Source organism: Poecilia mexicana, unplaced genomic scaffold, assembly GCF_051168715.1.
Source record: "Poecilia mexicana isolate PSO_F unplaced genomic scaffold, ASM5116871v1 scaffold_6, whole genome shotgun sequence".
Lineage (NCBI taxonomy): Eukaryota > Metazoa > Chordata > Actinopteri > Cyprinodontiformes > Poeciliidae > Poecilia > Poecilia mexicana.
In genome coordinates, this window is record NW_028263375.1 from 12,587,693 (window position 1) to 12,611,916 (window position 24,224).

Consider the following 24,224-nt stretch of genomic DNA (forward strand, 5'->3'; position numbering starts at 1 on the left):
GTTAACATTTCCCAGATGACAGACAGATTAGAGACTAAGCTGCTGTAATTGAGGTTTAAGCTCCTCTCTTGTCCTCACTGATATCTGATACAATTTCAGGTAAACACTTGGTTGTGTTGAGCCCCAGTGACTTCAAACAATGCATCTAGGTGTCAATAGACTTACAGAAGGCATGTCTTCTACTCCATGCTGTTTGTCACTCCCTTGCCAACACCACACGGATGTGTTCAGATGCAGTGGTGCCGCCGAGGCAGGGCCGTGGTGGCATTGGCCGCCCCTATAACCCAGCCAAACATGTGAATAATATTGTATCTCACATGAAATCAATACAGGACAAATGAGACTCAATGAGGCACAAACAGATTAATTGACTTATTTATAAATGTGTTTGTTTATCAAATGAATGCAGTTTAGGCTTACGTCCAGCATTTTAAGCTGAGTTATTTATGTGTCGGTGGCCCTCACTGGAAAGTTTATTTATTTCAGTAATTCAATTCAACTATATCAGTGAGGTTTTATGACAGACAGCTTTTCTGTTTAATAAGCCACTGCGATGCCATGGTCATTAAAGCGGTTATTGGTACTTTTGGCAGTGTGGACAAGTGCTAAATCCTACTTGAAGATAAAAACATCTCCATAAAGCTTGTCAGCAGAGTGGTGCATAAAGTGCTCTAAAAGTAGATGGCTACACTGACCTTCAGAAAAACACAGTGGACCAACACCGGCAGACGACTGTGGAATCTTCACACTAGAGCTCAGCAACTTGTATCTAAAAAATTTGGATTTCAGTGAAGCAGTTCAAAATATTTTCTCTTTGGCCCACATCAGGCACTTTTGAAGTCTCTGATCTGACAATGGATCAAGACAGGAAATGCAACAGTTGTAGCTCGTTGTCCTGGATACGTCTGTGTCTGGTGGGTCTTGTCTCCAGCAACATTCTGTTTCTTGTAAATCTCTCCTAAACTCTTGACTGGGCATCATTTCACAATTCTCTCATATTTTTTTTTTCTACCACACTTTTTCCTTCCACTCAACTTTCCTGTGATAAAACCCTCTATGTATAGCCAGGCTTACACTCTTTGTGGAAAGAGTCAGATATTGTGGCGGAGCAGCTGTCAAGCTAACAGTCTTACCCATGACTGTGTATATTAATATTTTGTATTAAGAATCTTTTTATTGGCTTTCTGTAATATTCCACTTTTCTGAGAAACATGAATTTGGACTTTCATTAACTCTAAAGTCACAGTCACTAAGATGGACAGAAATAAGAAATACACCTCTTTTTGTGTAATGAATCTTTATTTTATATGGGTTTCATTTTTTTTAATGTACTAAAGAAAATGACATTCTTTTTTTTTCTTCTTTTTTTTTTTTTTAGATGTACCTGTATAACAACATCATAGAAAATGTTGATGGTTTTAACTTTTTAATGTACCACCCTCAGGATTATTAGTCGCCACAATTTGGCCACCCCTTTCAAATTTTTCTGGGGACGCTCTTGCTCAAACGGAGACGGAAAGCAAAGGAAACCCAGGTCGGGCTGTTTTAAGTGCAGTTTGGGATCCAGAGTCCCAGTCTGGGATCACTGAAATCCCTGGAATTCACTAGAAAAACGACTTTACAATGACAAATTTACCCCCCTTTGTAAAGAGTGGTTAAGAAAGACAAACAGAAAAGGCTGCTCTAAGCGGAGGGGGGGGGAATAAATGGTTTTTAACATGTTCGCCCTAGACACCGTCAATAACAGTAGCATTTCAGAGTAAATTTCCTGTAGCCTGCTTGCTTGGAGTTCCCATATAAAGACGTATCAAAAGTCAAATGTTTGGGAAGTACGAATCGCTGAGCAGCTCCTTAAAAAACCTCCCAGCTCCCCTCTCGCACACGCCTCCTCCCGGAGAGTATTGGATGTCCTCAGGAATCCAGTCACCCCCTCCTTGGAAGAACATATTTGACAGCACGAAGTCAGGCAGAGCCCGCAGTCCAGCCCCAGCCTTCCGTCAGGCACAGACTCCCCCAGCCCCATCTCCTGCTCTCCCTTTTGGACGTTTTGGTCGGTGTTGAAGCACAGCAAATAAGCAGCCATGGATGCCATCAAGAAGAAGATGCAGATGCTCAAGCTCGACAAGGAGAATGCCTTGGACAGAGCTGAGCAGGCCGAGTCAGACAAGAAAGCAGCGGAGGACAGAAGCAAACAGGTCGGATGAGTTGTCTTCACTTTTTTTATATGTTTGATGGAAAAGCACGAAAAGACCAGGAGCAGCACTAAAAAAAAAGCTATGGATCATTATTTGTAATGGATTTGGAGCTGTTGCTAGTTAAGTGTAAAAGCAAAAAAAAGAAAAAAAGAAAAGAAAAAGAAAAAATGTGTATATTATTATATTTTTGCTTAACTTTATAATTTCTTTGCATGCATGTGTAGTTAGAGGAAGAAATGAGAGAATTGGAAAAGAAATTGCGTGTTACAGAGGACGAGAGAGATAAAGTGTTTGAGGAGTTCCAAACTGCTGAGGAAAAACTGTTGACTGCTGAGGAGACCGCTACCAAGGTACCTGAACCTGAAGTGCATGAGCTTACCTAACTTCTTCTTCTTCTCTCCCTGTCTTCTCTCTGTCCTGTCCTGTCCTCTCCTGTCTCTCCGTGTGCGCTCTTGCGCCCCTGCGCACTCACGCCACTCCCTTTCTCCGCCGATCACCTCTGAACCTCTCCTGCACATGAAAAAAAATATATATAACAATAACATAAAATCAGCTTGAGGACGACTTGGTGGCTCTGCAGAAGAAGTTGAAGGGAACTGAGGATGAGCTGGACAAGTACTCTGAGGCTCTTAAAGATGCCCAGGAGAAGCTTGAGCTGGCTGAGAAGAAAGCCACCGATGTAAGTATATGGACGCGTGTTCGCAGAGGCACCCTTCTCCCACCACGCCGCTTCACATCTTCACTGTTCTCATCTGGGACTGAGGGCGACAGTTCAACAGCACAGACAAGAGTTTGGTGGTGCTTTTGGTACCACTGCTAGAGTTGGAAATTGATCATTTATCTATCATTTTTTCTTGATTTTGTAGTAACTGTTGAACTGTCGCTAAATGTTTCTCCACAAATCACTTTCAAGTCAGCCCAAAGAAAGTCAAATATGTGGTTATACATATATTTATGTATTTATGTGAGGATTTCCATGTTGAACTCCGCCAGTCCTGTTAGGAAATAAGCTAAATCTTCCCAGCTTATGTTTTTTTTTTCCAGAGTGAGTGAAGCCTGTAGCCTAATGTGTAGAATTCCCAAGCTCGCAGAGGCAGCGCCTAGATAAATATAGCCCACTGCTTTATATGGTCAAGATAGAGCTCAGATCAGCGGGCTGCGCGCTTCTGCTTACCACAGACAAAAAACGCACTTCCCACTCAAATAAGTACAAAACAGCGTGTAGATTTCAAAAATAACAAACACATTTTTGATCGTTTTTCCTCCCATATATTTCTTGTATGTCAGCTTTGATGACTTTGGGATAGAAGGAACATGTCCTCCGACAATGGTGCCCGTTAATGACAAAAACTGGGTGTCGGCCAGATCCTAGTGCGGCAGACAAGAGAAGTTTATGCTTCTAAAAGTAAATTAGGTTGCATTGAGCCACCGAGGGGGAAAACACGTTGGAATAATCCTTTAATTGGATTCCACACGGGGAATTAAGACAAAGTCTGTCAGAGTGTTTTGAGTTTTACCCTCTTGGATTATTTGATGGTGAATTTTATTTCAAGGTGACGCGTGGCGTACTATTTGTGACTGAATTTTTACCCAACACTATATTTGTTCGTAGAGTTATGTCACTTATTTAAGATATTTTAGAGATATTTAAAATGTAAAAAAAAAAAAAAAAAAAACACTGTAATTAGTGCAGTTTGGGCTCAGGAAAAACGCTGAAACCGTCTGAACCCCAAATGCATTTTATTACAAGGACTGTACTGCTCACAGAGAACCCCCAGATGGCGCTCTAATTCCATTTTTTTTAAATCTCAGGTTGGATACCTGAAATCACATTTAGATAAATACATTAAAAAAAAAACTTTTAAAAAACATTGTTATCTTAGTTTAACTATTTAATTGTACTTCATACAAGGATTTTTTTTTTGGAGTTTTAACTAAAATACAAATCAAATTGGTGATTATATTTATTTTCGGGGGGGTGGGGGAGGGGTTATATGGGGTGAGTTATTAAATGAATTCAGAATCGTGGTCTGTTTTTGTAGCTGTAGGTTTTGTCTGTCATATTTTTAAAGCTTTATACTTTTACCCTGTAATTACAGCATCCTGGGCTTCAGGAAAAAACTCACTGAAGCGGTTTGTAGCCTCAGAATAGTTCATGCACTGCTCTCGTTAGGTCCGCAGAGGGCGCTGTAGTTCCGTTAGTGTCCTGCTGCTTGAATCAATTAAATTGCATTCAAACACTTAGGACTAAAATCGCTTAGCTATCTTGTTTTCTGTTCAAAGCTGTCACATTTTTACCACTTCTTTTGACATTTGTTCCGTGCAAAAGTTTGCACAACACTCCAGAATAGTCGTTTTATCTCTTTTTTGAAAGACGGTGTGTTGAAATCAGCGTTAACTTCCTGGACAAAAAAAAAAAAAAAAAAAAAAAAAGCTTTGCAGAGCGCGTCTCTCTGACTGCGCGCTGCAAATACGTCATCCCGTCTCTTGACAATTTGTCAGAAAGTAACTGCAGCTGCGAGGGCAGTCTCGAATATTTAAAACAGTTGTTCGTTGTCAAATAAAAAATAACAATAATGGCTGGAGCTAAATCGCTGGACGCGGTCAAACGGAGGATTAAATCGCTCCAAGAGCAGGTTGACGGTGCTGAAGACAGAGCCGAGAGGTTACAGAAGGATCTGCTTGCACAGAGGAAAGCCAAAGAACAAGTAAGCATGTTGACCGCGCGTACCTGCGCATCAAGCGCAAAAAAGAGGCATGGCAAGTAACATTTCCTGCGCGTCTATGAATCGTTTCAAAAAAGTAGGGGGGAGAGGGGAAGTGTTCTGGTTGTGAGATGGCTGGATTTATCTGGATGCCCCGCAGTGCTATAAGCTGAGCTTTGCTCTACTCCGGGCTGTGTCACTTTAAGTCACAGATGAGGGTTTGAAATCCCGAGTGCGCGTAATTGACAGCTTTAGGCCGCTGATGGTGTAGCGACCGTTGAGCAGTGCGGTACGTTGTATCATTGCGTTGCCTCACCTCCTGACTTTGCTCCACTTTCAAGCACTTCCCTGTTCCAGGCAACCTGCTTTCTAAAAATGGGACCAAAAGCCCAAATATTTGAATAATCTCCCAAACACCAGGAAGTAGCTGCTTAAACTGTGGTAACATTTAATGTGCCATCCTGCTCTGTCAGCTTGTGCTCTTTGACTTGCCCATATAAGGGCAGGAGGTTGCACTGCCACAGAGCATAGCGGCGATAGAAATGAGGGGGACTGAATGTTTCTCAGTCCCCCTCTCAGCCGTCAGAGCGTAGCCTACTCAGGTGTACTGAAGGGAGTTTCTCACTTGTTGCAGTTTCTAAACTTGAGTACCTGCACTGCTCGTTTTGACTCGAGCTGCAGGGGAAATGGCCTGGGGGGGGAAAAAAGGACTTTTGTGGTCTGGTGGATGCGTAATGCATTTCAAGAATAGCCTCATACCTGCTGAGCACACAGCAGAATGCAGAAGTTGGCAGCAAGCCCTGATGAAAACAAAACAGCCTTCTCCTTTTTAAATTAAATTTAGACAGACACACAAATTGATCAACCAGATATCGATTTGTGCATCTGTCGGAATCTGACTTTTTTTATTATTTGATTGGCAAGTCAACAAGTGCAAACATGTATATGTTCCTAGTCATTAATTGCACTAAAAAAATGTCACATTTCTTCCCAATTTTAAATATGTGACTGTTAAAAGTTGGGGATATTCTTTGACTTATGAATGGAGATAATGTACTTAATTCATCTAGTGGCTTCAAAACTGCATTTGTTCTATTTTATTTGTCAGTATTGCGAGAAAATTTTAATTTGCATTGCCCTGGAAAAGTGCAAACCTCAAATTCCTTCTCTTCCAAAATTTCCAGCTTGCTTATCATCTCTACATAGTTGGTAAATACTAAAGATCCGGAGCAATGTCAGGCTTATCGACTTGAGAACTGTTAATGCTCTCAGTGGGGCATCTAACGAAGTGCAGTGTTCAACCCTTCGCCAGTTGGGGCATCATTAGTATAACAAGTCAATATAGTAGCCTCCCACCAGGCAGCACAAAGGAACACTTCTGATCATTTTTGCTTCTCTCGCATCAAGATAAGTTCACAAATCTACCACATACTTCCTTTGGGCTGATGTGTAATGTCTGAGTCCGGGTTACGAGGTGAAGCTCTCTGCAGTGTCCTCATCTGCTGCTCTTCCGTTCTGTCCCTAGGCTGAGGGAGATGTCGCTTCCCTGAACAGACGTATCCAGCTGGTTGAGGAGGAGTTGGATCGTGCTCAGGAGCGTCTGGCCACAGCCCTGCAGAAGCTGGAGGAGGCTGAGAAGGCTGCAGATGAGAGCGAGAGGTGGGTCCTGTTTTTTCCCCTTAGAGCAGACTCGGATTGTTTCATCAATCCCAATAAGTTCTGGGGATTGCCTTGTTTTCATTCTGTTTATATGGAGCACTAACCGCCACCTCATCAGCTATCTACAGGGATCGAAAGTAAAACATTTACAGTTCCTTGTGAGAATATTCAAACCCCTTGAGCTTTATCGTGTTCTATACATTACAGCTACAAAAATCAATATGCTTTGTTGTTATTTAATGTCAAAACGCCAACTAGATTTCTTGAATTATTGTGAATTGGAACGAAACGGATCATTTTCAGAGCCATGTGCAGCTTCACATGGCAGTAGTATTACACGTGGTCAAAAAGTTTGTTTGGTCTCATCTGACCGGACAACTCCATTCACATGTTTATGTTCCCTACATGACTTTTTCTAAAATGTAAACGGGAATTTTGGGTTTCATTCGACAGTGGCCTTGACATTCTTCTGCAAAGGATAGAATTGTGGGTAGGTGTATCGGTATTTCACGACATTTTTAACGGACTAGTGTTTAAACTTGGTTTTAAACTTTTTCCCAACTTCATCCCTTGCCTGTCTGCTGCTGTTCAGTAATGTTCTCTAGCAAGGTACAAATAACTGAGCTGTATTTATACTTGGAATAAATCCCTATCACAGATAATGAGTAAGCTTTTAAAAGTAATTGGTTGCACCAGATTTTATCTGAGTGTGTTAAAGTGGCTGAAGACAAAAGCATGCCACACTTTTCAGACATTTATTTTTCAGCCTTGTGGTTTGAATACGACCACATGTATGTGACAAAGTTCAGTGGGTCTGAATATATTTGCTGAGAACCAAACCAGCTCATGCTGCCTGGGTTTACACGGGTATAAACTGTCAACCCCTAATTCCCGATCTGTTTGCATCATCACACAGAGGCATGAAGGTCATTGAGAACAGGGCCATGAAGGATGAGGAGAAGATGGAGATCCAGGAGATCCAGCTGAAAGAGGCCAAACACATTGCTGAGGAGGCAGATCGCAAATATGAGGAGGCGAGTTCTTAAAAAAAAAAAAAAAAATTGGATACTCGCTTGCAACAATCCTTACCTTCTATGGCTGTTTTTAAGCTGCTGTTTTGCGGCGTAACACTTTGTTGTGCTGCACCCCCAGGTTGCACGTAAACTGGTCATCATTGAGGGTGACCTGGAACGTACAGAGGAGCGCGCTGAGCTGTCAGAAAGGTGAGCGCTTTCACTCCCGTGCGCTCTGAATCTGCACTTACACATGCATGGATGCCGGAATGTTCACGTTTTTAAAAAGCTTTCTGTATTAATACCCACACTGCAGGACTTGTTTTTATTTAGACAGTGTGCACTGTGTTCTTACTGTCATTTGCATGCCCATCTCCGTATTAATGGTTGTGGCTTGTGCACGTGCGCCACGCCCACTAACAGGCGCGCTCAGAAAGTGGAGGACGAGCTAAGGGTATTGGAGCAAAGCCTGAAATCGCTAAATTCCACAGTTACACAGGTACAACCAACCGAATGCGATTACTGAGTGGCTTGTCTCACCGTCTGCCCTGCTGCATTTGCTTTGCCCTCTGTGCTTATTCCTTTCACGCCTTTTTTCCTGGATGTTTTAGACTTTTTTTTTTAATGCCTAACATAGCAGAGAGCTGAGCAAGAATAACGTCAAAACAAATTGCATGACACTTGAATGCAAAGCATTGATTTGACAATAACACTACTAAATTCACTATGCTGTTCTCACATTACTGCTCTGTTGAGGCATTTTTATGTTTTTTGGGGGGATTTCCTGTGTTTCTTATTCGGTTCCTCTCTCCATTTTTCTCATTTCCCATGGACCCATTCTGTGTCTACCTGTGCTTCTGTCCATCCTTGTTCCCACCCTTTTCTTTTTGTTTTCAAATCCCCTCCCTTATCCTTCTTTGCATCCTTGGCTTTGTATCTTCTTGTTTAAAACACCAGCAAATGCTCTGAACTTGAGGAAGAGTTGAAAACTGTGACCAACAACCTGAAGTCACTGGAGGCCCAGGCAGAGAAGGTAAGCGTGACTTTCTGGGCCTCTGCATGCTGTTGCACCTTTTCTGCTTCAAGACTGCGAACTGGGGAGACAGAGGAGTCAAGTCTTTAAGTTTCAGCTAATGCGTTTTTCTATGAATGTGGACAGCAGATTTGATCTCCTATATTTGACGCTGTTTCCGTTTTCGCTCATCAGTACTCACAGAAGGAAGACAAGTATGAGGAGGAGATCAAGGTCCTCACCGACAAGCTGAAGGAGGTAAAGTTTCTTTAATTTGAACTGAGATGACCAAGCCAGAGGTGTTGAATCACAGTTCAAGTGTTGGACTTGATGCGTCTCTACATTACAGGCTGAGACTCGTGCTGAGTTCGCTGAGAGATCAGTAGCCAAGCTTGAGAAGACCATTGATGACTTGGAAGGTGAGCTTTTTCGTCGCAATATATTTGCCTCCTGTTGTCATTTAAATGTGGATCCATCTCCTTTTTATTCTGCTGTCCTCTTAACGACATTAAGTCTTTATTTCAGGCAGTGTCATCTAATGTGGTAACGCATCCTTTTGTGTTAAATCTGAAAGCAGGGTTAGATGTTACCTCATAGTTGAAAATAATATTTGGATGTTTTCAAAGGGAGGTTGTGTGAAGGTATCACCAGTGAGTTTTTCCTTCCATGTAGTAGAAATATGTCTTTGCACAGCGGGTTTGCAGAATTTAATGTATATACCTAAGGGAAAAACATCCATTAAACCCAGGAGTACTTTCCATGCTCAATCCAATTGAAGTGCGAAGGGACTTCTGTTTTGATTGTTTCCATTTTCTCCTCCTGTCTTCTTCTCTATACGTTCTATGGCTTGGATCCTCCACCTTTTGCCTCCTTTTCGTTTCCTCCCTCCACCTCCTTTGCTCTGCCTCCACTGCACACTCCCTTCACTCCTCTACCCCACCCAATAGATGAGTTGTACTCCCAGAAACTGAAGTACAAAGCCATCAGCGAGGAGCTGGACCATGCCCTCAACGACATGACTTCCATGTAATTTATGCCTTTCGACACCTGCTTGTTTTACTGTCACGCTCCTCACCTCTTCGCCCGACTGCCTGTTCAACTTTGTCTCCATATTATGTTCACCCACTGGAGTTGTTCTATCTGATTTAGCTCATCTTTATTTTTAAGTTCAAGTGCTAAAACAGATATTTCCCAACTTTGTCTGCATGTGATTCGAGTCAGTTTGCAACATTTCTGACTCAAAATGGTCTGCCTTTATAAATCACACTCTTTCAGTTTACTGTAAACAGGACTGAAGTAACTCTATGCATGGACAGAAAAATGCAAGAACCAGAAAAATACATTTACTCTTTTACATGAATTATCGTTGTACTTTTTTCTGTTCTCATGCATTTTTTTCCAAAAAGCCTAAATCTTAAGATGTTGAGTTAATATCTGAGTTTCCAGGCTGCTTACCGAAACTAGACAGCGAAGGCATTTTAACGGCTCTGGTTGATGGTTCTGCTTTGTTTACTTTTTCACTAATATGGTCTACTTCTGTCCAGAAGAAAGGCCTCTTGTATGTTCATGATTTTTGCCCTTCGTTCTGTCACTGTACCAGCTCAAGGTTAGTTGTCGGTGTTTAGCATCACTGTGGCTGAGCCCTCAGTTTTGCTAAGTCAATGGGATCGTTTGTATTGGTTTTGAAGTGAGTTTGTGAGGAGTACGTACAAGTAGTTTCTTACCTTCCAAACCTTAAACCTGGAGTGTTCGACTTCAGATGAAACAATGATTAAATTGATAGCCAAGTTAAGATTAGTGTGACTCTGGCCTGCTATATGTAAGATACTTGCTGCTTGTAAATACTCTGCATAACTCCACTTCAAAAAAAAAAGTCACTAGCTCATTCTGATAAATGAAAAGCACCATTCTTGTTTTGCTGTACAAACAATGCATTTAATTATGCATTCTGTCTTTTGCTGTAGTGTCAGTGTGACTCCTCAGGTTCTGGTGTGTTGTGGTTTATTGCTGTAGGTCCAAACGCCAACCTCCTTGGGTTCACTATGCTTCTCTTCTTCCACACAGATAAATTGTTTACATCTCATCAAAGATGCCTCCTTCTGCCCGAGCAGAACCTGTCTGCTCTCTCCAGACTGCTCTCCATTTTCCTTTTCCTCCCTGTCTTTGCTTTTCTTTCCTCATCATATTGTCAACTCCGTTGCACCCCACCACTTGTACAGAACCCTAGAATCTTCCTGCGTTGTTAAAAATAAACATCCTTCCTTCTATGTAAGCTGTATCTCTTTACTCTGTCCCTTTGTTTTTTGTCTGTCTAGTCTGGCACTAGCAAATCCATCATGCCGTAATGGTAGTCATTTTGTCTCATCTCATGAAACCTTTTACCTCCCATTTTCCAAAAATGTAATTTAATAGATTTTAATTAATGTCCATTCTTTTCTTTAACTATTGCTCTGTGAAGCAAAAGTATAAGAAACATCAAAAATGGTGCTGTTGGCATTAAAGAGAAGGCAACTTCAGGTTGACTGAAAACCGAGCCAAGTAGCAATTGATGCATGCGTTCAGTGAAGTATAGAAGGTGACTGATAGAAGTATCTGAGAGATGGAGAACTTCACTGCCGAGTCATTGTCAGGAAGATTGTAGAAAAGTGTAGTTTGGTCAAATAGAGAACATGTAAGAGTTGTGGAGCTTCATCCGGTGATGGCAAAATTAAAGGAAGTTGCTATTGGTTAACTCAACAAATGCGCTTTGTGTGTTGCATAAGACTGTCTTTGAATTTGAATAAATACTCGATGACAGATTCTGGGTCTGTTTCATTCAGTTCGTAGTTTCAGGCAGTTAACGCTACAGCATTTCAGGAATTGGGTGTAGATCAATTGAAGAACCTTGATTGGTACCTTGATCCAATACTTGGGATCCAACATTTCTGCTTTGTGTGAAAAGTGGCTAAGTTTAGCTTCTGCAATGTAAAATCTTGAAGAGGTGAGAAATGGTATTTGATATAATTTTTTATAGATACATTTCTTTAGATACTCATCATTCTTAATGAAAAGACAAAATTGAAGACATAATCAAGAGAATATGAATTACACCTTATCCTTTACATTCTCAATGATATTTACATGGGACATATTCTCACTTGTGGGTGTTAAATCTACAAAATGAAACGGCAGTATCTCACTAACAAAAACCGCCTAGTAACCTGGTAAATAGACTATGAAAGAATAAGATGTTTAATGTTTTTCTCAATCATTTTGTTAAATTCCAAGTACATTTTCTAGTTTATATCTTGTCGCACCATCATAAGGGGGTATGTGATGCATTCCTTTCTTACCGTCTGCAGTCCAGTGTAGACCAATAGTTTCAAAACTAACAAAAGATTTTCACAAAGCTGTTTCAATTTATTACTGGGCGCTTGTACTCTAAAACTCTTTTTGAACTAATTTTCCTATTTGTTTGTTTTGTGGTTTTTATTCATTCTGTCCGAGTCATCATTTGACTTGATGTTTATTTGAAAATATAACCTTCTAGACCAGGAGTCTCAAACTCGGGTCCTTGATTATCCTGCAATTTTTAGATGTACCCCTGTCCAACACAACTGAATCAAATGGCTGAACTGACTCTTTAGCATGCAGTCAAGTTTAACAGCCCTTTTAATGATTTAGTTATTTTTATATAGGTGTGCTAAAGCAAAGGGGCATCTAACAACTGCAGAACTTATAAACTCCAGACTTTGAGGACTGGAGTTTGTGACTCGAGTTCTAGATTGTAACACAATTACAAAAACATTTTAACTTTGTTTATGTACTTGTAGCAGCTTGTACATGTAGTACGTTTGCATGGTAGCTTGCATATCATAATTGTGCCTCTCTTGTTTGGTCAGTTCTGTGGCGTTGTGCAAGTCAATCAATAATCAACTGATCTAGATGAGTTGCCAGCTTGATTATTAATGAAAGCTAACTCACTGAGTCACTTGTCCTTGTTTGTGAGTTGAAAATGTCTTTTTTTTTTATGTTCTAACAGAGAAACTGTCACAAGCTAAAGAAGAAAATCTGGATATGCACCAGATGCTGGACCAGACTCTAATTGAACTGAATAACTTGTGAATGCACATCTTTCACCTGCCGCCCCCCCCCGCCCCCCCAACCCCCTCCACACACTCACATGTGTAGCGGTTTGGCTTTTTGTATTTGCACCTTGCTTATCAGAACCCCGTCGTCTTATTCCTCCAAAGCTGGTGAAGAAAATAGCCAGTTGCTATTTTGAACGCACAGTCCTGCCTTCAGCGGAACTCAACCCAGGAGCCTAGCTAAGGAGAGTTAAAGCATAGCCAGACCCTTTTTTATCAGTAAAATAAAAATGATTTTTACCTCTGCCTTTTTCAGTCAATGAAGTATATAGTTTTTTTTTGTTTGTTTTTTTTTGTCGTTTTGTTTTTTTAGCTTTCTGACATTTCATCTGGTGACGTGGCATGCAAAATTTGTGATGGACTGTTTTCTACATCTGCAATAAAGATGATCTGGATTTCCAAGCTTAAGCACAGACCAAAGGATGAAGTACAAATGTTTTGCACTTAGTCAAACTTGATATTTTCCATATACAAAATGTTTTGTTTTTTTTTCACCCAAGTATAACTGTACACAGGCTTTGCCTGTCTGTATGTATACTGGTGCTACTGTGTTCTTGATTCCATTGTGCATTACAGTATTTGGAAATTTAATGTTCTTTAAAATCCATGGTTTAAATTCTTGTCACAATTTCAGTCATTTGGCTGTGCATCGTTTTAGTTTTATTTTAAAATTAGAAGTTTTGAGTGTGCAACATATTTGAAATGTATAAATTGATAATAAATAAAACCACGTTTTGAAAGTTTTCCAACAATGCGGTGCATGCTGCGTCTTCTTATCCATCACACAATAACATAACGGGGCTAATTGTGAGTTGAAAAACAATCTTTGGCCAAATAAATACTCTTTAATCTAAATTTTACAGTATTAGGTTTCAACCAATAATTTAGACTGGAAGCATATTTTGGAGTGACCAAACTATAGTCCTGGTTTAAATGGAGAATATGTGGGAGAATCAAAAGATGAGGCTGATGGTAAGAAGTCTTCCCATTTCAAAAATAAAATACCAGTGGAAACGTACAAAAAAAAACTGGTCAGCAGTTATAAAAAGAGTTTGCAAACTCGGTAGACTTTTGAAAACGTAAATAATTAAATGAAAAAACAAATATGGATAAAAATTACTACTTTTTCATTGGGAAATGCCTAAATCTCTAAATGACTAGACATAACATTACTAGTATAACTACGAAGTTTTTTTTTTTTTTTTTTTGTTCTGTTTTTGAAAGTAGATAACCATTACAAATGAATTAACCTTCAATTCTAAGTGAGCGGAGCAGAATATTCTGAATGTTCAAACAATTTTCACGTTTGAAAAAAATAAAACTCATGGCTTTAACTTTCATTTCGAGAGATCTCCGGTGTTGTTCTGCAAAACCTTACGCTCGACTTTTGCCTGAGTTGGGATTTGATTATGTTGGTCTTGTTTGCTCAAACAGGAAGTATGTAAGTGGATCTGCACCATTTATCATCCGGCGAAAAAAAAATGTTGAGCCGGGTGGGCGTGGTTTTGTACACAATTTCAAACGGGCCTTCACAAACCATATGCCCGATATAAAGATAACAGAATTACTTACGTGTCAAAAATAAAATATTATTCTAAGTAATTTATAACTTCGTGGAGTCGGCTCTGTGTTTGTGAGCATGTGATACCTAGTAGTTTATAGTGCCACTAACACCCCTTCACCATTTCAAAATTCCACCTGTCATACTTCTGCAACCGTTTCAGTATGTATTCTATCAAAGATCTACACGCAGTACCACATAAAAAACCAAGGCAAAAACAGCTGTTTAGAAATATGTGCAATCTGTTTTTAATTTCCAAAAAACCTTTATAATCAAGTGTCTCAGCCACGTTTCTCCCAATCTTTACCGACACCAAAACATAACACTAGTCCTTAAGCAACTGCTCAGCCTCCTTTTTTCAAATTGTAGAATTTAAAATTCATCCTATGATGAGTGGTCAGCATGAAATTGTTGACCTATATGTCACCAGACACCGCCTTCAAGTCCAAAAATAAATGACAGCCGATATTTTCTGTTTTATGCTCATCAGTTCTGGGAACTGAATGAAAACCCAATCATTTGACTCTTTGCTATCTCGACTGAAAACATCAATGTTTGCTACAGGGTCAAGGTCATCGAGTGACTCATTGCACGCTCTGAGTGTACATTGTCCCCTCGATTAAGTCACAATTCACTCAAAGTTATCTAACATGTTAAAAGGTCAGTGTCGTACACTCACTCTGGCTGCTTACTTTGCACATTTCCATTATGTTTGAACTTAATCTTTTCATAAATGTGATCATTTTAAAAAATAATGTTTTCTTTTATGTTTTGTTACATAACATGTAATTTCTACATGCTTTTAAGTGATGCTTTTTATGAGCAACAAAATGTGAAAACATTTAAAGAGTAGTTCTCGGTAACACTTTATTTGAAGGGGGTTGGATAAGACTGACATGACACTGTCATAAACATGACATAACACATGTCATGAACATGAATAAGCCTTCATGAATATTTATGACTGTTGTCATAAAGCGTCATTCGGTAAATTATGACACTTTTAATACAAAGTTGACATTATTCAAAATGTCTTTGTTATGACAACTTGACATTAACCAAGAAATCATTACTGACATAAATTTGTTATAAAAGTATTACTGATTGCACTTTAAAAATTAGGTATCTTTATGTTATTAAAGGTAAAGTTTAAACAGTAATGATTTCTTGGTTAATGTCAAGTTGTCATAACAAAGACATTTTGAATAATGTCAACTTTGTATTAAAAGTGTCATAATTTACCGAATGACGCTTTATGACAACAGTCATAAATATTCATGAAGACTTATTGATGTTCATGACAGGTTTTTATGACAGTGTCATGTCAGTCTTATTCAACCCCCTTCAAATAAAGTGTTACCTAGTTCTCAACACTTTGCACTCCATTTAAAGAGGAAAACTCCTCCCACACCGCGCTGTCACCCCTTCTTCCCATGTGCTCCACCGGCTGACTGTTAAGGAATACTCCCCGTAAGTTAACAGACAAATGCGAGCCGTTGCAAACATTTAAAGCGGAGCGTTTTCTCCATAATGTTTCGAATGTTTTTATATCGTCGCTTTTGTGCCAAGTGCTCCCCGCTGCCAGCGCCCCGGTCTCTCTTACTAACGCCGCAGGCGAAATGTGTTTTTATTCGGACGCAGACGCGTTTCTTTGTCGGGGGCAATTTCAATTTCAAACGCCGATTAAAGTCCAGAACGTGGCTGTATGGTGTAGGTGCGGGCATTGTTTTAGCAGTAGGTCTGAAATACAGGTCTGACTCTGCAAACAGCTCATGTGATGATAAAGTTGAAATAGCACAAAAGACTCATCCGTACACAGAAGCCATAGAAGTGAGCAGAGACCTCCTGGAGCGGATAAAGGTAGGCAAAGAGGTAGGCCTCTGAAACTAACTTGGTTAGAGACAGACACCTTATCTTTATTGGTATCTTTATTATTATTATTACTAATTATCTCTCCTATTATTAGGCTGAGGTCGGAGCTCCTGGACTGATAGTTGGGGTTGCAGTGGACGGTGTTCAAGTGTGGTCTGAAGGTGGGTGATAAAACCGTCCAGCATGAAGCTACAACTCGGAGTAAAAATGTATCAGAACAAAAATACCTGGCAACAATGTTGCAGTTTTATTTTGCATACTGGAGACAAAGTTTCTATGGTGACAATAGGAAGGCTGTTATCAAATCCACTGCAAACATTTCCACGTTTTGTCATGTTGCGAGTATAAACTTTAGTGTATTTCTTTGGGGATTAGTGTAATATGTCAGCAGGGACCTGGTGGTGGCAGCATCATGCTGTGGAGGAGGTTTTCTTTCGCAGAGATGCAATCCTTGGAGGAAAACCTGTTAGACATGGGTGCAGGTTCACCTTCCAGCTGGACAATGGCATCTTTTAGTAGAAGTTTTAAAGTTGTTGTGGGTGTTTATATCTAAATGATATTTTTCTCTAGTTTTCAGTGATAGGAAGCAGTCAAATGATAGCTGCCTCTTCATGTAAGAAAGTTATGGCTTTCATCTTTCCACCAATTTAAACTTTGTTCCTCAGTGGTTACCTATATCTTTGGGGGTATTTTTTATTATTATTATTTTTGCTTTGTGAATCATTACAAAGGTTAATAAATGGGTAATATCTAAACATGACAGCAGGAGGAGTTTTTTTTTTTTAAAGAAAGTTTGCAAAATTTGCCACCAGTTGAAGTCAGAAAACGATAAATGTTTGCTGTGGGGAAATTCAATAAAACTTCATCAATGATGGCCTGATGTCACATATTTGAATTTTAGATACTGTTAAAATCTTGGTTGTTGGGTCAGGTGCTAATTGCGCCTACGTCTAGAGAGTGTCAAGTTTTAATGCCGTGTTCTCACCAAATAATTAACAAAATACAAAAGGAGCAAGTTCAAGGCACTTTGCTTTACCTTGTTACAGAAAATTTACAGGGTAGTTCCACACATCTGCTAGAGAAAAATGTGCATATATATATATTTTTTTTTACCATTTCCAGCAAATTAAAAAAAAGTAACACTGAAAAAAAAATAATTATGAAGTCAAGATGTATATGCTTGCACAATATATTGTGCAAGTTGCACTTTTTTATGTTATTTAAATATTGGGAAGTAGTCTTTCTTATCTGTAACTTCATTAGTTTCAACACACTGCTGCAAAAAAGAGCTATTTCACTGCACCATTTCCTAATAACTATAAGGCATAACATTGCCCCTGAGCACTTGAATATGTATATTGTCTAACAAGAATTAGCAAAGAGGAATGCAAAAATTGTATTAGAATCTGTTTCAGCAAAGTAACACAGTAATGCAATCAGTTGGGAGAAAGGTTGAAGTTGGCTTGCATGCAGAAAGGAAATTAAAATGATGGAGCAAAACCAAAATCAAGGTGGTTTTGAATAAACCTGACTCTGCAGGTCTTGCACAACCATTAATCTTGCCTGTAAACGGCTTTGTTGCACATTCAAAGCACATCTATGAAACAATTTTTATACACCCTGCAATCACTGAAGCTGCTGATCTGATCCAGGCATCGGCTATGCTGATCTGGAGAATCGTGTCCCATGCACTCCCAATACGGTGATGCGGATCGCCAGCATCAGTAAGTCCCTCACAACTGCAGCTGCCGCGCGACTGTGCGAAGAAGGGAAACTTGATCTTGATGCCCCCGTCCAGAAATATGTGCCAGAGTTTCCTCAGAAACAGTTTGATGGAAAAGATGTAAGTTATTTATGGATATAGGAAAATGACTTATTCTAATACTTGTAACTAGCCATGGTAAATCAAATGTAGCTTTTTTTTTGTTTATTTTTTTCAGGTTACAATAACTTCTCGTATGATACTGTCACACCTAAGTGGCATAAGGCACTATGAGAAGGATGCGAAGAAAGTTAAGGAGGACAAAGAGAAAGCCAAGCGACTTCTAAAGCATCCAGGTACCACACCACTTTTATCTATAAAGCACTTTAAAATAACCAAAGATCTACAGACATGTTAAAATAGACAAAAGAAGGTAGTTAAAACGGAGTCAACCTCTCAGGATGTGCTAAACCAAATAAATCTGTTGAAAGAACATTCTTTAGCTCAGTGAGAAGAGACCTGCTGGATGGGGAAAGGCAGATTATTCCACAATTTTGGGGGCAGATATTGCAAAAGCCTGGCCTCCTCTTATGTTTCTGCTTTGATTCAGGCACAAGTAAACAGAGAGACGATGAGAAGCGCTTACCTGACAACAGAGACAAACCCGGAGGAGATCAAACATCTAAAGGTAAAGAATCCACTCAGGCTCAGCGGAAAAAGGAGTTTGAACACGAAGAATACTACATAAAAGACAATTATGAAAGCGTTACTAAGTCCTTGGACCTTTTTAAGGACGACCCGCTCATTTTCAAACCCGGTAAGCAAATTTTTATACAAAACAATTTTTGACGATAAATTTTCAGTGTTAATCAGCCCGAAAGACGTTTTGGCTGGATTGTAGGAACCACTTTCCTCTACTCCACTCACGCTTTCACACTGCTGAGTGCCGTTTTGGAGCGGGCGGCGAACCAGCGCTTCCTGGATATCATGAAGGACATGTTTCGGGAGCTGGGAATGCACAATACAGTTCCAGATGAGAATGACCCCATTATATATCATCGCTCCAGGCAATCTATGTTTTTATATATATATGTATATATATTTTGTTTCTGTCCTCTACATTGCCTTGCAAAAGTATCCACACCTCTTTAACCTTTTTTTAATATTTTGTCACGTCACAACTACATACATCAGTGTATTTCACTGGGATTTTACACAAAGTAATGAATTACTGGGGAGTGAAATGAGAATTATTTGGTTGAAATTGTTTACAAATATGTGGCATGCGTTGGTATTCGGCCCCGTTTATTCTTTATAATCCTAAATAGGATCCAAACAACCTTTAGAAATCACATAATTCTCCATGAACATTAATGTAGCCTATATGCATGCAACTCAATTTCAGTATATTCTCAGATTATGTAATTAAACAATATCTCAAGCTTTCGGCATCTCACAGATTACTGCCAATATAAAACTACAGAATGGCACAACTCCAAACATGGCATTGGATTTTCCTTCTACTTCAGTCGTGTACTAATAAAATATGATAAAGCCTGGGGTTGTATGTTAAAGTGTAAAACATTACATGAATCCATGTGTCATTTGAGTAGAATTTATTTATTTTTAGTTAATGCATTAAAACCCAAAGTTCTCTTGCTTATTGGTTCCTCCACAGATTTTATCACCTCAACAAGCGAGGGCGAGTTGTAAACTGCCCGTACGTCGACATCTCCTACAAATGGGCCGGAGGCGGCTTCCTCTCCACAGTGGGAGACCTGCTGCTGTTCGGCAACGCTCTGCTCTACGGCTACCAGGTGGCCCACCTGAAGGACACGGAGGGGTTGCTCCCTGGTTTTCTGAAACCCAAGTCAGCCATAGAGCTGTGGACGCCAGTCGACAAGACGGAGGCCTCCTGGGATACCGATGGTCTGTACGGCCAAGGCTGGCTGGTGGTGGAGAAGCTGCAGAAGTATGGTCAGTGCAGGAAGCGCAGGCATTACGTGTCCCACACAGGGGGAGCCGTGGGGGCCAGCAGCGTTCTTCTGGTGTTACCCAGTGATGAGATGGACCAACGCCAGGGACGGACTCTCTACCTCCCCCAAGGAGTGGTGGTCACCATTATCACAAACATGCAGTCTGTGGGACTGAACAGCACCGCACTAAAAATTGCTCATCAGTTTGAGAAAGCCAGAAATGTGTGAGAGCGACTCGATGAAATTTCGGCTCCTCTTGTATTTTTTTATAATGCAGCTTTTAAATCCACCTGAAAACTGTTGATCCATGCCTCATCTCATTGGAAAATAGGTTTTACAATTCACAAAACAAAAACTCAAAACAATTTTAATGGCTTTTAAGGTTGTTTTCTTTAAACAGACTTCAGTGAAAGTTTTCCAGGCTACACTACGGTGAGATTCTAAAGTGCTTCTGTAGGTTTTGTCATTCTTTTCTGGGTTTTTGTTTTCACAAGCTGACCCCAGAGAGCTAAAGTCATGTTAATGTCTGGGTCGAAAGAAGCCTAACTGACATTGACTTTTTTTGTTTGTTTGTTTTTGTTTTTCTTGTTTTTGTTTTTTCAATTCAGGCATACAGATTACATTGTCAGCATTTTTGAAATTATTGTCATCCTGAAAAATGAAGCCAGTTTGCTTTCAGTCCAGTTCTTGTGCAATTTAGAATTCCTCAGTCTTTTTCTCCCTTGCTTCCTTTCTTAAGAAAGGTTTCACACCCACCTGAAAGCAATGAAGCAGTTCCAGATGGGCGTTTCCGCAAGAGGTTGACGTCGGTAGGTGGAATTGCGCAAGAGTCAAACACGTCTTTCATGTCCTCTTTCAGATCTGTGGAGGATTTTTTTTTCCTGTTTTGATATCACAGTTGTTAGATATTGTCCCTTAATGTAGTTTATTTTATACTTCTCACATGTTTAGCATTATATTTTCAAAGTTTTCTTTTAAACTGTTCTTGGAATGTTAATACATATGCGCATAATCCTCATAGTTTCAACTTCAAGGATATTTCATGATGCATTTGTTGTTTTATTCCCCATCTACAAGGAACTGACAGTATTTTTTTTGTTAAATTTACAACTTGTTTCATCTTCTGTCTGCAAATAATTATTAAAAAATGTTCCTTTGTGCTCTTGCTTTAATTTTTTTTTTCATACTAATAGTAAAAAGTGTTTCCTTTATGTAAATGATTACACAAGGAAGTGGAGGTTTGTAATAACTGCATAAGGAAGAAGAAATGAGTCACAGAATTGAATTCCTAAGCTGCCATTGCCTTACGTGGCTTTACAAATGTATGAACATTTCAGATTTTGTGAAATGCACCCAAACTTATGTTTGTTTCTTCTATGTAGGAAATCTGTTCTACCACTAGGTGGAAGCACTTTACTGAGAAGTAGTAAAACCCCGGATCCACAGTTATTTTTACTTCCACCAAGACTTTTGTTTCTGGTAAGTGAGACTTCAAAACATAAAACATTGCACAAAGGGTATCAGTTAAAAAATATATTTTATTTTTAAAAAAAATTGTATGTAAAATATTGATGTTCTTCTTTACCCTTCATAAAAATCTTTGACGTTACAACAAACAAACACTTGTAATGGTAAACACATTTTTGACTGTTTCCACTTGTATGTTTGGACATTGATCTTCTTGAACTACGATTTATGTCTTTTAGGTTAGAAGGCCTCTTTGTCATCACCCTAATCTTTAGCTCCCTCCTAATATACTTCTAATGGAATTGCATGGGTACTGTGTAGGTACTGGCTGCACCACCCCACAATTTAATGAGAAAAAACCCCATTTTGGCCTAATTAAAATGACACATTATAGCTAAGAATACCAGGAGTATGCATAATGATTATATTTTGCACAAATAAGGGCTTAAAGTTTTCTGATGAAAGAAGTACTTGACCTCTAAGCATTGGCACATATTTCAGCTCTTTAGTTCAAACTAATTAAACTTTTCTTGGTAGGATAGTTATGAAGTACTTACAGATTAAAAAAAAAAAATTGGCTGCATTAACAAGTTTAACCTGGTTTCATTCATTATTTAACGTAACTGTTAAACCATGGAAAACATTTTAAAGAGTATCTTATCTGTCCATAATCTATATTTACATATATATATATTTTTTTTCTTTTTTTGCATTTGTTCTCGCATTTCCAGCTTTGAGAAAGTTGCGGGTGAAATTACAAAGAGCTTTCTGTGAAGTGAGATCACTATGTCCAGTTGAGATGCATCCAGAGGCAACTATGGTTTACACCAAAAACACATTAAGGCTTAATAACAGACAAAACTTTAAATAGAGATTGATGGCATTCAGCAAAAGGCTGTAAATCAGGGGTCCCCAAACCTTTTCCTGCGAGGGCCACATAGCTGTTCCTTTCTGTGGTCGGGGGCCAGTCTTAGTTTTTGCAGAAAAAAAACTTAGAAAATTCTTGTCGAGAGGGGGGGGGGGGGGGGAGGGTTTGTTCTGTATTTGAAACTGTCGAGCGTGGGGGGGGAGGGACGACGACGACGACACATTCGCGCTTTTAGATAGATTTTTACCCAGAATGCAAATGGAAAAAACCGTGAGTGAAACGGTGACTGGGACTGACGAGTATATATGCCATTAAGGGAAAGTAAGTTTCACATTTGCTCAAAAGCCCCCTGGTGGTTGAAGAAAAATCCACATATAAACCGGAAAATACAATATATGAAAAAAAACACTGAATGCTCTCTGGTATGAGCAGGCGGGCCGGATCCGGCATTGTTCAGGGGGCCGGACCAAATGACGTGGCGGGCCGGATCCGGCCCGCGGGCCGTAGTTTGGGGACCCCTGCTGTAAATGGTTGGTTTGTGTGACAGGAACAGAGTTGTATGAATAAAATGTCTCTAAAGTAAAAATCTGCATGTAATTAAATATTTACATTTTTTTTTTGCAATTAAGCCACTTTAAAATAAAAAGCATACATCCATTTACAATGGGTTGTTTTTTGTTTGTTTTTTTAAAACAGATATTTCACAACTTAGGATTTGGTTGTCTCAATTGCACATTTAAACGGATATTTAAAAAGAAATGCTACCATGTAACAAGTTCTTCCTTTCCCAACCATTAATCCTTATTCCAAACCTCTTATATATGTTTTTATCACATTAAAATATGCAGAATCTTCCTCTAAATTACTGTATTAACTGCAACAAAATTAAATAATATATTATTACATTACATACACACGCACAAATATGTACATGTAGGCAGTAGAGCTCATACTTGTAACTTCTTCGTCTGATCGGCATCGTTCTTTTGGCTTGGTTTTTCCTTTACCATCCTGTGCACGGAAAAAAAAAAGAAGAAAATTAGGCTTACACTTTACTTTTTATTTGTTTACATCAGCACATAACTCTTAAACTTTAAATAACTCTAAATGATTTACTCACTTTTGAATATGGTAAATGATAACAGCCAGCACCACCAAGACGATGATTGCTACAACGATGATGGCAGCTAATAATCCTCTATCATATCCATCCTGAGAATAACTAGGGAGGTGGTACTCCTCACATCTGATTCCTTTGTAGTTTTCTCTGCAGCTAAAGTGCCAAAGTGTTTAAAAATAATAATAAAAAAAGAAAATGTGTCAGTAATATTTCTCATTTACATATTGGCTTGTAAAATCGATTCGTTTGTGGGTTTTTTTTTTTATTATTATTTTACTTACATGCAGGAGAGTGTCTCCATAGCTGGTAATTTATAACATGACGCTTCATTCATGCAAAATGTAGCTTCGCTAGGATCACAAGGTTTTCCGTGTTCTGAAAATGTTACAGGATTTAGTTATCTTTCTAAGCACATCTTCACGTTTAGAAATTGTCACAATTGATAGGATGAGTTACCTGCCATCATTTGAACTGCTTTAGTTGTGGTTTAACCTAAGAGAGAACATATGTTTAGTTTCCACCAACCCAAAAAGAAAGAAAAAGAAAAAAACTTGTCAGAGTTTAGAAGCGTCAACTATGAAAACACACTTAAGAAGAATGACTTAATCAAAAGGTCTCTCATAAAACCTAATTTGTTTAGTTTCTATCAGAAATGGTTCACTTACCACGTTCCTTTCACCAGTTCCTGAAATCCCAGCTTTAAATGCTTCTGGTTCCTGAGGCAGATCTTTGCGGCACCTATGCAGTTTTCTCATGTGGGCGTGCTTTTGCTGAAAAGAATGCAGGAGGGGCAGTTTGTCCACTTTTTTTAAATGGCAAGTGAAATGTCAACCCTCTGATACTTCCTCCCCATCTCTTAGTATCCGATAATGTTCTGGGTAACAGATTTTAAGTGGAGTTGGATCATTTTTGCCTTATATGTGGGCTAGAGGGGTTTTATTTTTTTG

General features: G+C 39.2%; 3 protein-coding genes across 11 annotated transcripts; 2 read left to right on the plus strand and 1 right to left on the minus strand.

The window, feature by feature from the left end:
- Positions 1-1,920: 1,920 nt before the first annotated feature.
- On the plus strand, positions 1,921-13,463 carry tpm1 (tropomyosin 1 (alpha)). 8 transcript variants are annotated; one of them, XM_015012621.2, is made up of 10 exons: positions 1,925-2,195; positions 2,420-2,545; positions 6,426-6,559; positions 7,476-7,593; positions 7,712-7,782; positions 8,530-8,605; positions 8,780-8,842; positions 8,934-9,003; positions 9,532-9,610; positions 10,649-10,851. In XM_015012621.2, exons 1-10 carry the CDS (start codon positions 2,082-2,084, stop codon positions 10,650-10,652), a joined length of 855 nt encoding a protein of 284 aa, XP_014868107.1. In that variant the 5' UTR covers positions 1,925-2,081; the 3' UTR covers positions 10,653-10,851. The 8 variants fall into 8 exon arrangements, with proteins under 8 accessions (XP_014868105.1, XP_014868106.1, XP_014868108.1 ...); XM_015012619.2 differs by lacking the exon at positions 2,420-2,545 and adding an exon at positions 2,749-2,874 and having other exon boundaries at positions 1,921-2,195; positions 9,532-10,851; XM_015012620.2 differs by lacking the exons at positions 2,420-2,545; positions 9,532-9,610; positions 10,649-10,851 and adding exons at positions 2,749-2,874; positions 12,606-13,463 and having other exon boundaries at positions 1,924-2,195.
- A 2,261-nt stretch (positions 13,464-15,724) lies between these two features.
- lactb (lactamase, beta) lies at positions 15,725-20,982 on the plus strand. 2 transcript variants are annotated; one of them, XM_015012613.2, is made up of 7 exons: positions 15,725-16,144; positions 16,239-16,305; positions 17,797-17,987; positions 18,085-18,202; positions 18,457-18,663; positions 18,748-18,913; positions 19,525-20,982. In XM_015012613.2, the coding sequence occupies exons 1-7, from the start codon at positions 15,803-15,805 to the stop codon at positions 20,048-20,050; spliced, it is 1,617 nt and encodes a 538-aa protein (XP_014868099.2). In that variant the 5' UTR covers positions 15,725-15,802; the 3' UTR covers positions 20,051-20,982. The 2 variants fall into 2 exon arrangements, with proteins under 2 accessions (XP_014868099.2, XP_014868102.2); XM_015012616.2 differs by having other exon boundaries at positions 15,725-16,132.
- A 358-nt stretch (positions 20,983-21,340) lies between these two features.
- On the minus strand, positions 21,341-24,023 carry nrg4 (neuregulin 4). The gene is made up of 5 exons (XM_015012629.2): positions 23,943-24,023; positions 23,734-23,769; positions 23,559-23,652; positions 23,278-23,430; positions 21,341-23,168 (listed from the first exon to the last, which is right to left on the minus strand). Exons 2-5 carry the CDS (start codon positions 23,741-23,743, stop codon positions 23,105-23,107), a joined length of 321 nt encoding a protein of 106 aa, XP_014868115.1. The 5' UTR covers positions 23,744-23,769; positions 23,943-24,023; the 3' UTR covers positions 21,341-23,104.
- Positions 24,024-24,224: the final 201 nt, after the last annotated feature.